The 14,534-nt window shown below is 36.6% G+C and overlaps 1 protein-coding gene across 5 annotated transcripts in view; it reads left to right on the forward strand.

Moving 5' to 3' along the window:
* Nucleotides 1-14,534, forward strand: part of LOC107677650 (E3 ubiquitin-protein ligase UBR5) — a 90,592-nt gene that overhangs the window by 65,664 nt on the left and 10,394 nt on the right. For 4 of the 5 annotated variants that reach the window (XM_016472637.1, XM_016472638.1, XM_016472640.1 and 1 more), the window contains 10 exons: nt 5,054-5,322; nt 5,768-5,979; nt 6,806-7,039; nt 8,220-8,293; nt 8,455-8,627; nt 8,726-8,839; nt 11,649-11,866; nt 11,946-12,066; nt 12,846-13,191; nt 13,395-13,482. In XM_016472637.1, the coding sequence (XP_016328123.1) occupies nt 5,054-5,322; nt 5,768-5,979; nt 6,806-7,039; nt 8,220-8,293; nt 8,455-8,627; nt 8,726-8,839; nt 11,649-11,866; nt 11,946-12,066; nt 12,846-13,191; nt 13,395-13,482 (1,849 nt within the window). The remainder of the gene's footprint in view (nt 1-5,053; nt 5,323-5,767; nt 5,980-6,805; nt 7,040-8,219; nt 8,294-8,454; nt 8,628-8,725; nt 8,840-11,648; nt 11,867-11,945; nt 12,067-12,845; nt 13,192-13,394; nt 13,483-14,534) is intronic. The other variant, XM_016472639.1, reaches the window with a different exon arrangement.

The raw sequence follows: 14,534 nt of genomic DNA on the forward strand, positions 1-14,534 counted from the left end.
CCCTCAGAAAGTCCCTGCTCGCGAGGTAGTACTTTTTCAAAGGTCCGGAACTTTCGGGGGCGGGACTTGGGTGCTAAACATGCTGATTGGTTGAGTTCACGAAGCATTGTAATTTCAACCACCATTTATTCAGATAATTTTCAAAATATTACTGTTATTGTGTCATGAAATGTAGTTTTAAAAGTATTTCAGGCGTGAATGTAGTTGTTTAAAACTTAAATCTGCTGTTTATTTATAAAGACAGCGCCTATTTAAAAATGTGTTTCGCCGATTTCGGAGACGATCAACTCCACGCGATCAGCGGGAGCTCAGTGCTCATGTTTCCAGACTAGAGCAGCCTCGACTCGGCTAGTCCTTCTGACATTTGCCGCTGGCTCTGTTGTCTCTTAAGTGGTTAAACATCAAATATAATTTGTTTTGGGTAAATCTAACAGGTAATCTTTGGTCTTTATTCAATTAATCTATTAATGTTAAAATCAAAATAAAAAGAGGCAATACTGTTTGATATATTATTTCGTTTTGTAATGTAGGCTATATGCCTACACATTTCCCTGAACTACATTTCTGCGGCTATTAATGTTTAAATGAAAACGAAAGGAGGAGGTGGTATTTGATATCATATTTCGTCTTATTTTAAATATAAATATAAAGACTCATGTTATCAAGTACGCTGCTGTTTGCAGAATTACAGGACTTGCATCATCCCGTCCACGGGAGATCACACTCCTGAGTCGAACTCGCAAAGTCTGAACTACCGAGGATACAAGTCTGAAATTTGCGTACTTTGTATTGAGAAATGCGCGCAGACCTACGTCACCAGACTATTTGCCTAATCTTCACGGTACTTTAGACCGCGGTGGAAACGCAGAAAGCAACAGGTCTGGGGGAAAAAAAGCACCAGGTAATTTCGGTGGAAACGCGGCTCTAGTGTACATGCCAACATTTTAAGTTTGCATTCAGAAATGATGTAAAATTCCGGTAAATAAAATCAAACGCTCACAAACGTTATAAACACTATGACCATGCATTTTAGTTGCCCTCACTCAACAATAAAACATTTAAATTTAATGATATTCACAAAACAAATTCATATAAAACAGACATAAATTATAGTGGCATTCGATATACAAACATTATTATAAAATACACCCAACCTAAATTAATTTATTTAAAATTAAACGAACTGCTGGCATGTGGGAAACACTTTATACAAACAAATTACCTCTCATTCAGCATAAATCCAAATGTGTGTGCTTTTTCCACACGATTTGCATGCTTGACGATAATTGCATTGTATAGTCGCTTTGGAATATAAATAATGTCAGAAAGATTGTTTTTATGAGTTGAAGGCACATGAACGCCACCACAAAGTAGCTTTTACAAGTGGGAAACTTTCGAGTTGGTGGTGAGTCAGTGAGAAAACATGGTGGATGTAATAAATACAGCTTCTGTATTGATGGTGAATTTGATTGAATTTAATGATTTTTTTTTACTATAAGTCTAGCTAAGTTGCATGTACAGAATATGACCATTCTGTACAATTATGACAGGATATATACCGTTTTATTTATAATAGTTACATTAGTAAATTGAATTAAATAAAAACACACCTGATGTGCATTCATTCATATTATATTATATTGTAGAAGTAGAGTTAAAAAATCTTACTGAATTTTTCGTAGAAAAAGTACATTGCTCCAACTAGGGGTGTGCGCAGTGCTCCAGACTGCGACTAAATGGTCGCATTTAGCGACCATTTTTTCTGCCGGTGCGACTGATTTTTGTGAGCGGTCACACTGGCACGACCACCGCGTTGTCCAACTCATAAGCGCTGCCATTTCTGTTACATTTGAGAAACATCAAATGGCAAACGAAACTAAAGCGAAACTAAACCGCGCTACGTTTCAGCACCGCGACGCAAACAAACTTGTCCGAGCTCAGAACAGCTTTACTCTGGAGCTAAAGTTGATTTCGCGACTCTGTTACTGCACAGATGCAACAGTGCTGCGAGATCCAGTGAGAATTCGCCGCACAATGATATGGTTGCTGCGTGATCTAGTGAGGATCATTCAAATTCTGCACAGAAATCTCTGTTATAAACAGCGCTGACATACGTCAGGAAACCAGAAGCGGTAACGCCAGAGCCGTTGAGAAACACACACTTTCTCAACGGCTCTGGGTAGTGCTAACTGTAACCATGGTGTTGTGGTAGAAATATGCACTTATTATGCACTTATTAATGCAAAACAATAGTAATTTTATGATTCAATTATCTATATTTTAATACTCCCGCACACCACCCCCAGCGCTACCAAATCTGCTCCTGGCGCCACCATCTGTAAAACTTAGTAGCGCTGGTGCCACTGCTCTCAAATGTTAGTCTGGAGCCCTGGGTGTGCGATATGACGATTTTTGATCGTGGACGATAAAAATGTCTCAATGATCTGCTTTTGAAGAAATATCGTAGTATCGTGCTGCAGCGCATATTCTATCAGTTACAGTTCTGGCGCCTCCGTCTCAATATACTGTACAACACCGCATACATTCAGTGTTAACTCAGCGGTAGAGTTACTCTCACGGGACACTGCACTTATTTGCAATCGCAAAAGTACATTATTTGCATGTGCTTTAAAGCATTGCCGGTTAAATCTGACATGCGCTTTTTCTGAGCATGTACATCCGAAGCACGCGCACTAAAAAGCCTATCAAACAGCGCTTGATTACTGAACTAAATTATCTTTAGCGCTAATACTGTCAAAACACACAAGGTTTACATATAGACTCAGTTGGTTATGTCTAAAATGAAAGTAAACAGTTGAGAGAAAAATGGATTCGTGCCTGTATATTAGATGCATGCAGGTCTTAAAGGGACAGTACTAAACATGCTGCCGACAGTCATTAAAGAGATAGTTCACCCTAAAATTGAATTTCTGTCATTATTTACTCAACTCACATGTTGTCCCAAACCTGTATTAATTTCTTTATTGTGCTGAACACAAAAGAAGATATTTTGAAGAATGTGAGTAACCAAACAGTAGCTTGAACACAAAATAAGATGTTTTGAAGAATGTGGATAACCAAACAGTTGCTGGTCCACATTGAATTTGATAGTTTGAAAAAATACTATGGAAGTCACTGTAGACCAGCAACTGTTTGGTTTTCCATGTTCTTCAAATTAGCATTTATGTTCAGCAGAAGAAAGAAACTCATTCAGATTTAACCCTCTTAGCGCCAAAGTTGCAAAATTGCGACAAGACGTCACACTTAATCAAATAGACTGTAGTTCGTAATATGGTGTAATATCTCATTTGTATTCCCTACCACTAGATGGCAGACATGTACTACTTCGATTCTAGACCAAAATTACGTCACCTTCCTATTCAAAGTGTTTGAGGAAATAGCAGAGCAAGTGAGCTTTCGTGTCATTGATGCGGAAGCAGTTCAGTTCATGGCGTGCGGGTAAGCTGAGATTTGTGAGAGAAAATCACCAAATGGCTAATAAAAAGTTGTACCGTGAGGATGTGTTGCAAATGTTATTCGCCGATTCTGACTCTGAAGGGGAATATTTGCCTTTTGGCCGCAAATAAGTTCAAACATCAATTCAATATCTACTATTTCCTGAATATTATGAAATTCAAGATGGCCGCCCCTGATGACGTCATAATATGCTAATTAGATTAGTATATTTACACCCCACATAAACTTTTGGTCATGCCCAACATTTTTCTAATTTACAGTAGATCTCTATCTTTAAGCCCTTTCAAGCCACAAGCTTTTGAAATCTTGATGTCAAAATCCAGCATTTTTCCAAAAAAAAAACCTGGCGCCTAAAGGGTTAAAACAACTTTTGAGTGAGTAAATGCTGGTATAAAAATAAAACACTGACAGAATTGACAGACATGACAGAATTTTATTTTTGGGTGAACTATTCCTTTAACGTTAATACAACAACAAAACACAAAGACAAAAATCACTCACTATTCTTGACTGAAGAACTTTTAAAACAGTTGCTTTAATAGGAATCAGTCTATATAGTGTTTTATTTTTATATTTGTTCATTAAATTTCTTGAATGCTCCTGCTAAATACACCTATTGTACCTGAAAATAAAGCACTGTTTGTTTTATTTGTATATGATGTGTAGTTGTAATGTGTATCTTTGTTCTTATTTTTTAATAACAAAGATAAAATAATGACAAAGATTTTTATCTTCGCCCACTTTGGCCTAAATATCTGCCATTATCTTTTCTTTTTTTTGTTTTTTTTGTTAGCTTGTAAGGCTTTGTCTTTATAATAGGGAAATTAGTTTGGCTGTACTGCTCAGACAACTTGCAAACTAGTAAAACCAACATGACGAAGAATCATGATAAAATCGTGAATCGTAATATTTCTATAAAAAAAAAAAAATAGTGAAATATTTTTCCCATATCGCCCACCCCTAGCTCCAACCAAAGTGATTAAAGAAGTCTGGTTTTCATCCTTTTGATGTTTTACAGTGTTATTTTGGTATGATGTAATATGATCAAGTATTTATTAATATTTTGAATTAGTTTTTGTGTATTTTCAGTTTTTCTTTTAATTTTAGTACGTTTTTTTTTATTTATTTTTTTTACTTTTATTGTAATTGTAATTTTAATATTTTAAATTTTAAATTTTAGTTTTTGTAATTTAGTACTTCATCTTAAATTTAAAGGGATAGTTCACCCAAAAATTTAAATTGCCATATTTTATTTATTTGTTCATTTTTACATTATTTTAAGAAAAGTTAGTTTTGGTTAGTTTTAGGTAGTTTTAGTTAACATTGACAGTGGTGACACTGATATTTTTTTCCTTTTCTTTCTTTCTTTCTTTCTTTCTTTGACTTAAAATTTTACAGAATTTTTTGTTGAAAAGGTACATTGCCATCTTCAAAACTCATAAATACAAACTTCCCAGGTGGACTTGAACGCACCATAATTTACAGCATGTTTCAGTTGATAAAAACAGAACTTATATTCTGGAAAATACGATAAGTAATTAATTATTAGTGGCAATAATTGTGATGTCTCCTCCAGCGAGCTCCACGGGCCTCATCTACATCGATCCTTCAAACCTGCGACGGAGCAGCGCCATCAGCACGAGCGCAGCCGCCGCCGCCGCAGCCCTGGAGGCCAGTAACTCCAGCAGCTACCTGACATCCGCCAGCAGCCTGGCTCGAGCCTACAGCATCGTCATCCGGCAGATCTCCGACCTCATGAGCCTCATACCCAAATACAACCACCTGGTCTACTCGCAGTACCCCGCTGCCGTCAAACTCACCTATCAGGACGCCGTCAATCTGCAGGTAAGCCGTTTGGTCTTTACCCAAACAGAATCAGACTGTAATAAATGCAAATTATACCATGGTCTGTCTAAATACTGGATTCTGATTGGCTGGCAGGTATGCATTAAAACTAATGCACAGGTAGTTCCAAGTCAGTTTAATCACTGTTCCATATTAATGCGCTGCTTTAATTGATGCACACAAACACACACACACACAGACAGAGAGAGAGAGAGAGTCGGAGATCAATGCTGATAAATTCTGGAGCTGATGATCCCACGCTCTGCTGCCACACTGGAGCGCTCTTGCCACCAACTGGACAGGGGTGGTAATTACAGTTATAAATTACAATAGATCACCCTCAGTGTAATGTCAAAGAGACGGACATCCTTTAGATTTTTCTAAAAAAAATTCCATAAATGATGGAAAATTCAGTTAACGTGACCTCCTGGTGTCGGTTTTGCAGAACTTTGTGGAGGATAAGTTAATCCCCACCTGGAACTGGATGGTGTCCATCATGGATTCCACTGAAGCGCAGCTGCGTTACGGCTCCGCTCTGTCATCAGCCGGGGATCCTGGTCACCCGAGCCACCCACTGCACGCTTCACAGCACACAGGCCGCAGGGAGCGCATGACTGCGCGAGAGGAGGCCAGTCTCCGCACCCTTGAAGGTCGAAGGTAAGATGCCCGAGCACGAGCAGTTCAAATTATTGATGAAAATTCACCCCTCCATTTTCTAATTTCTGTGGTTCCCTCAACAAAAACCCAATAGGAATTTTCCATTGGCTGTTGGAATATTGCAGAAAATAAACTCTTTGAGTTTGATTCTTGCATGTTTTGTTCATGATAAACTTTACAAATGAACCAATTAACACATTTAATGTCCTTGACAACCTCTATAGTGCCATTTAGCCACTTAACACCCGCAGACATTGAAAAAAAAATATTATTTTTTTATTTTAATTTTAGTTTTTAGTTCTTTTTTTTTTAAAGTTTCAGCTTTATTTGGTTTATTTTTATTTATTTTCACGTTTTTCTTTTTTTTTTTAATTTGTGTTTTTTTTTTGTCTTATTTGGTTTCATTTTTGTTTTAGTAGTTTAGTTTTTTTATTTTAGTTTTATTTAGTTTCAGTTTTTTGTTATTCCTTTTTTATTAAAGTTTTTTTTTTAGATTTCTTTTTTTGTTTTGTTTTAATTTTTAGTTTTTTTAATTTAACTTTAATTTAGTTTTTTTTAATTTTGCTTTAACTTTATTTAGGATTTTTATTTTTGTGTGAAGTATTTTGTTGTTGAATAAAATGTGTAATATCTTGAGATTGTGTTCACCACAGATCTTATTTCAGGCTTTTAACCAAAAACCCATTCAAAAAAATCCCTATGACTCTAGGACGATTTAACCTTGAAGTGCTAAGAAGCTAACTCATTTTCGGGTTTTGGCCTACAAAAACACGTCATTCCTGCAGCACTCTACTGTTATAAAATAATTTAATTCTCTGTGTTCCAGACGCGCCGCAACACTTTTGACGGCTCGTCAGGGGATGATGTCGGCTCGAGGAGACTTCCTGAACTACGCTCTGTCTCTGATGCGTTCCCATAATGATGAGCATTCGGACGTTCTGCCTGTGCTGGATGTGTGTTCGCTCAAACACGTGGCGTACGTCTTCCAGGCCCTCATCTACTGGATTAAAGCCATGAATCTGCAGACAACACTCGACACCACTCAGATTGACAGGAAGAGGTAAACTGCCCATATTAGCACTTAAAAACATGATTTTAGTGGTTAAATTTAGTGTGGATAGTTAATGTCTTAAAGATTTGTTTTTTTAGCCTTTTTGTTTATATTTGTCAGCGATATTTTAGTATATTTTATATATAATATTGAATATATTTTAATATTATTTAGGGATGCACGATATTATCGGACCAATATCGGAATTGGCCGATAATGGCTTTAAATGTAAATATCGGCATCGGTGCAAAAGTATACCGATATGTCTTGCCGATAAGAGAGGAATACATTATTTAAAGGTCAGAAGCTATAGCTTACATGAACAAAAAAAAAAACATGACACTTAAATTAAATAATTTTATGTATACTGATTTATTCATTAATATGTAATGTTATTTTTTAAACAAATTATAAGCTCTAAAAGATTTTCAGAATTTTTACAGCTCTTTTGCTTTAGACCATTTACAAATGTTAAATCATAAAATAAAATGTTATGTTTACCACTGCATCTTTCCGGGGGGGCGGGGAAGCATCATTTGAAATGATGTTTTCAAATCTTCAATGTTCCTGTGGCTCAGTGGTAGAGCATTGCGTTAGCAGCGCAAATGGTCGTGGGTTCGATTCCCAGGGAACACATGTACTGGTAAAAAAATCAATGCACTGTAAGTCGCTTTGGATAAAAGCGTCTGCTAAATGCATAAATTAATTAAATTAAATTAATCAATGTACTGTCATTATAAAATAACTTTATTATTGTTTATTTAATTCTAACAAGTTATTGATTAAAACTAACAATCTAACAAATAAGTTATTGATTAAAACTAACCAAAATTAAAAATAATTATATATCGGCATCGGCTATCTGCCAAAATGAGTTGAAAATTATCGGCATATCGGATATTGGCAAAAATCCAATATCGTGCATCCCAAATATTATTGTATTTTAAATGTTGAATTTGCTTTTATTTTAAGAATTTTTGTTTGTTTTATTTGTTTTGTGCTTAAATTTTATTTCCGTTTTAGTCATTTTAGTAGTGTTTTTTTCATTGAATATTTATTTTCTATTTTATAAAAATAAAAAACAATAAAAACTGAGTATCTCAGTGATACTAAAATAGCACTTATTGCCCAGAGCTGTCTTTTTATCTCTGTTGTGAGATTTCTAAATACTTTTTTCATCTTATTTCAGGAATCGTGAGCTGCTGGAGCTCGGCCTGGACAATGAGGACTCTGAGCACGAGAACGATGAGGACACCAATCAGAGTGAGTATTTTCAGTTGCACACTGTGCACGAGCCTAACAAGCTGAAGTGAAACTCACAGGTTCAGATGGTGACGCATAGCAGCATGGCTCTGGTGTCTGGAGTTTGCAGAGCTGCTTTCCTGCTGTCCAATCAAAACGCTTTGTTACTCTGGACTCCACAGGCTCCACCCTGCAGGACAAGGACGAAGAGTCGGTCCCTGCTGAGACTGGACAGCACCATCCCTTTTTCCGCCGCTCTGACTCCATGACCTTCCTGGGATGCATCCCTCCCAACCCTTTCGATGTGCCCCTCGCCGAGGCCATTCCTCTGGCTGACCAGCCGCATCTCCTGCAGGTCAGAGATGCCCTTTACCTGCACTGTCATGTCCTCTATTAGAGGTTATTCCAGATGGTTGAATCTCTTTAACACTGCTGTTTTTCTTCATCTCACAGCCCAATGCCAGAAAAGAGGACTTGTTTGGACGACCAAGTCAGGGTCTGTATTCGTCTTCGTACATGGCCAGTAAAGGCCTGACGGATCTGACTGTGGACATGAATTGCTTGCAGGTTAACATGGCTTACATATTTTTGCTTACAATACTGATAATTGGTGCCTTTTTCATTTTTAACCCTCTGGCCCTCTTCGAAAAATTTTATCTTTTGAATTTTTTTAAATCTTAGCTTCATCGGAACGAGATGACACTTAGTGACTTTTGTCACATTAGCAATATGAACACACAAAAAAAATCATGGACATGATTCGGATATGTTAAAGCAGTGGTCACCAAGCTTTTTAGGCCCAAGATCCCTGACCTCGGCCTTTATGAAAGACAAGATCTACCTATTGAAGAATTGATAGAAAAAGACATCCTAGATTGTACTTAAAATTTGAGGCCTTTTACTTAGTATTTTAATTAGTGATGCGCCGATCATAGCTGATTCAGAATTCAGATTTTCTTTTCTTTCTTTTTTTTTTTTACCTAGCAAATTGGATTCTGATACTGATACTGATTTTTAAGCAAATTTATTTATTGGCTATTTGCTTTATAACAAACAAACTGGCTTTAAACAAAAATATCTAGCCATTTGAAATTAGAGGCAACCACTGCATTTTAATCATGATCTGCACAAGCAGTTGTTTTTGATTTGATTTAGATTAATTTCAGGATTTAAAACAAAAACAGAATGGTCTGACTTTAGGTGTTATTTATTTATTTGCTACATATGGCAACACTGCTTATGAACCGACCGCAATATAGCGTTTCCTTGGTTACCGCTGTAAACCAAGCAGAGTTGCGCTTCATACGGAGAAGAAAATGCCATTGCCATCAAAACTTTTCTCAAGACAATACCCTTCAGTGATACATTAATGTAACCCCATAAATGTAATGCTTTTTTGTACTTATTTTACTGTTTTTTTCCGTATCTACTGGGACAGTGATAAAGATCTACCAGTCGATCGCGATCGACGGGTTGGCGACCACTGTGTTAAAGGGTCGGACTGACATTGACTGGGTTGCAATGGAAGCTTTTATTGGTCTTCTCATCCTTGCCGGAGTTCCCACGATGAGGCAACACGAAGCCTGTGGCATGGTGAGATGGGGAGAGCGATTTTTCGGGCTACCATGCCGCTGAAAGATTTTGAGAGATTGTCAAGTGTGCTCCGTTTTGATGACAAATCAACAACAGCTGCATGAAGAGAAACAGACAAGCTGGCACCCATCCGTGAACTGTGGGAACAATGGGTAGAAAGGCTTCCCATGATGTATAATCCTGGCTTGAATGTAACTGTAGATGAATGCTTGCTTGGGTTCAGGGGCCGCTGCCCGTTCAAGCAGTATATGCCGAGCAAACCAGCTAAATACGGTCTCAAAATTTGGGCAGCCTGTGATGCCAAAAAGCAGCTACAGCTACAATATGCAGGTGTACACTGGCAAACCTGCAGGAGCACAACACGAGCGAAACCTGGGCAAACGTGTGGTGCTTGAAATGCTACGTGATCTTGAGGGGCACATTGTCACGTGTGACAATTTTTTCACCTCCTATGGTCTTGGCACAGAGCTCTTAAAGAGAAAAATAAGGATGATAGGAACTGTGAGAAAAAACAAGCCAGAGCTCCCAAGTGCTTTGGTCACAAGAAGAAACGGGACTCGTTTTTCATCTTTGTTTGTGTTCACCGAGACACACACCATTGTGTCCTACTGCCCAAAAAAGAACAAGAACGTGATTCTTATGAGCACCACACACAAGGATGCAGCAGTAAGTGAAGCTGAGGACAGAAAGCCGAAAATGATTTTGGACTACAACACTACCAAAGGTGGAGTGGACAATCTGGACAAGAGGTTAAGCAACATTACACAAGTTATTTTTTTTAATGCCTCCAGATGGCCCAATTCTCACTTCAAAAAATGCATTTTAAATGCCTTCACTCTATTTTAATGTGAAATATTGCATTTATTAAAAAAATGTAAATAAAGAGATTAAAAATATATATATTAATTCTAATGGAGAAAATAGCTCATTAAAATTGTATAAATATTGCATAGTATCATAAAATTGCCTCAAAATCATAAATAATAATCAAAAAATATTATTGAACAAAAATATATTATATTGATTTTCCTGAAAAAAAAAAAGTTACATTTCAAGGCTTCGGTCACTTTTGACCGCGAAGGAGGCAAGTGTGACTCCTAAATGAAGAGGGCCAGAGGGTAGTGATTTTAAGTAAATGTAAAAAAAATTCAAAAAGTTTTTGAACATTTTGTCAGACAAATTATCATCTTAAGTGGCATCTCAAGCTAATGTAATTATAATTTTTTTTTTTGGTTGCAGTTTTTTGTTTTTAATTATTTAAACATTTTGTCAGACAAATAATCATTTTAAGTGCCATCGCAAGCTAAATTCACCTTTAAAAAAAAAACAGCAAAAAACATATGTATTTGTTGTTTACTTAGTATTTTTTAGTTATATATAATTTTCGATATTTTATAATTTTATATAATCAGTTTTTATTATTATATGTTTTTGTTTTTGTTTAGTGTTTTGTTAATTAATTTATTTTATTTATTTTTTTGCATTACTCTTAATTGGGTTTTAGTTGTTTATTTAGTTTTAATTTTATTTTCATTTCAGTTTTATCTTATTCATTTTTAATTTATGTTAGTTTTGTTTGTTTTTATTCTTTTTTAATTAATTTTTTTTATTTATTTAGTTTTAAATAAAATTAGTTATTTTTATTATTTTATTTGAAATAAATCTTTATATAAAATTAAGTTCTCAGTGCAGTCAGAAATGCTTCTTTGGGCAGTTCTCAACAACAGTGAGCAATAAAACACTATTTTTTACAATATTTTACTGCGGGTAATTCTCATCCCAGATTCTACCCACAAAGATGTCGTATTCGGCGAACATGAAGAACGTGATGAGTATGGAGTCTCGGCAGAGGGGTGGCGAGGGGCAGCCGGCTGCGCAGCAGGATATGGATGCATCCAAACCAGGCCCTTCGCCTCACGATCTGGCGGCCCAGTTAAAGAGCAGCCTTCTCGCAGAGATTGGTTTGACAGAGAGCGACGGCCCGCCGCTTCCCACATTTATGTAAGTCAACACACTCACAGATTCAATAAAACAGCTGCGAATGACTTTGTTAGTGGTATTTCTTGTTTGTGTCCTCCAGTCCACACTGTAGCTTTATGGGGATGGTGATCTCTCACGACATGCTGCTGGGCCGCTGGCGGCTTTCTCTGGAGCTGTTCGGCCGTGTCTTCATGGAGGACGTGGGAGCAGAACCGGGTTCTGTGAGTACAGCTCATTTTTGCAGTTTCTTTTGAGAGTAAGCACTTTATCTGCATTTTATTTCCAGTGATAAATAGGGATCGTAGATGATCCGTACGGACCAGGCCCCACAGTTCGACACGCATGTGATTCACAGATTAACTCTTAAGTTTAACCATCATAGAGTGAAAGGTTATCATTTGCACGTGTTTTGTCTTGCCAATTTACACATTTAAGCAATTTCAGACCATTGAAAGAGAAGTCGAATCGGACTTGCGTGCAAGTATTCTGGTAAACACAGTTGGTAATGTCTTAAGTGAACGTAAACGGCTCAGAAAGAAGCCGGATGTATGTCAGTATTAGGTCCGTGCATTTGGTCTTAAAGAGACAGCAGCCTATAAACACCTGCTTCTGTCTGCTAATCAAACACCACCGCTTTAACAAAGATTAATCCGTATTAAGCATTGTGTTGTTTTACACTTAATTACATTTCTGCACCTGTTACTGACTTTTACTGACTTCATTTGTAACTTTGTTGTATTCATCTATGCTTGTAGTTTGTGTAATTGTTCTTGTTTTATTACTGACTTTATTAGTTAAGCTAATAGTTTCTGCTGGGTATAGAAGTACTTAAAGTAAGCTTTTATTAATAAATGAAAAGCAAACTTTTTTTATTTCATTATTTTTTTGCTGATCCGAAAAATGATCTGATCCATGACTCGGAACACATAGTATGATCCGAACCGTGAGTTTTGTGATCCGTTGCACCACGAGGGATAAACCTCTACTCTGAACGGTGCAGATCCTGACCGAACTGGGTGGTTTCGAGGTGAAGGAGTCCAAGTTCCGGCGTGAGATGGAGAAGCTGAGGAACCTGCAGTCACGTGATCTGGCCCTGGAGGTGGACCGCGACCGAGAGCAGCTCATCCAGCAGACCATGCGCCAGATCAACGCTCACTTCGGCCGCCGCTGCACCACTACACCTATGGCGGTGCACCGCGTGAAAGTGACTTTCAAGGATGAACCTGGAGAGGGCAGCGGAGTGGCACGGAGCTTTTACACGGCTATCGCACAGGCCTTCCTCTCCAACGACAAGCTGCCCAATCTGGACTGCGTACAGAGTGTTAGCAAGGGAATGCAGGCTAGCAGTATGTGACCATTTCTTTTTATTTTTAGCCCTTTTTGCCATTTTGCTTTAGGTTTTTTTTTGTTTGTTTTTTTTAACCATAATTTGATGTTTTTTCATCTTCAGTACCTTTTTTTAAAAAATTCCAATTCCTAAATAGTTTTTATATTTTTCCAGGATAATTTTTGTCTGAAAGTGATGCTCATGTTTTCTGTGTCTTTGCAGATCTTATGCAGCGGCTGAGGAACCGAGACCGTGAGCGTGAGAGGAGGAGCGGAGGACTGAGAGCTGCATCCAGACGAGACCGTGACAGGTGGCTTTTTTTAAACACCATTGTTTGAAATTATTATTTAATAATTATTTAAAATGTATGAATCTATAAGCTATAATATATATATATTTAAAAATACAATTTTTTAAAATGTTTTATTATTATTATTATTATTGTTTATTTATTTATTTATTTTTATTTTAAGATCATCTTTCATGATATATTCATGTATTTCCTTGCAAAATAAATTAAAGCAATGTTAATTTTAAGGAAATGTTTTAAAATACCATTATTTAATAATTGTTTAAAATAAAAGAATCTTTTATAATATATTAATGTATTTTCTGGCAAAATAAATTTATGCAATATCATTAATTGTATTTTTTTTTTTTATGCCATTATTTAAAATTATTATAATATTAAAAAGATAATATTATATTATTTATTTATTTTTTTCTATTTAACTATTTTTTTTTTTATTATATATTCATGTGTTTTCTGGCAAAATATGTTTTTTTTTTTTTTTTAGCAATATTATTAAGTTGGGGGGGGATTTTTTAAAATATATACAATATATGAATATTTGAAGAGTTCATTTGCAAAAACCGATAACTCCATTTTTATTTCTTTTTCAGAAATCACGTTTTTTTAAATTGCGTATTCCAAGTAATATCAATCAAACTGCAGTTGGGTTGTTTTGATTAAGAATGGATGTGATTACACGCAATACACGGAGCGTTTCCCTCATTATTGTAACGCGCTGCTTTTGCAAGCTTCCGTAAAAACATTTCAGCTTTTATTTTCCTTTTTTGCCCTGAAGCAGATATCACAGGTTTATCAAGTTCGTCGAAATTATCCATCCTCAATCACTTTTTGTCAGCTTTGACTAAACTCCTCTCAGCTAGCACGTCTTTTCAAATGGCGCTTTTCCACTGCATTGTACGGCACGGTACGGCTCGGTGCGGTTAGCTTTTTGGGGGGTTTTCCACTGGGTACAGTACCTGGTACTTTTTTTAGGACCACCTCGGTTGGGGTTCCAAGTGAACCGTACCGTTACCAAAACGTGACGTGTAAACTCTGCTGATCACGGATTG

This window comes from Sinocyclocheilus anshuiensis, unplaced genomic scaffold, assembly GCF_001515605.1.
Source record: "Sinocyclocheilus anshuiensis isolate Anshui unplaced genomic scaffold, SAMN03320099.WGS_v1.1 scaffold796, whole genome shotgun sequence".
NCBI lineage: Eukaryota > Metazoa > Chordata > Actinopteri > Cypriniformes > Cyprinidae > Sinocyclocheilus > Sinocyclocheilus anshuiensis.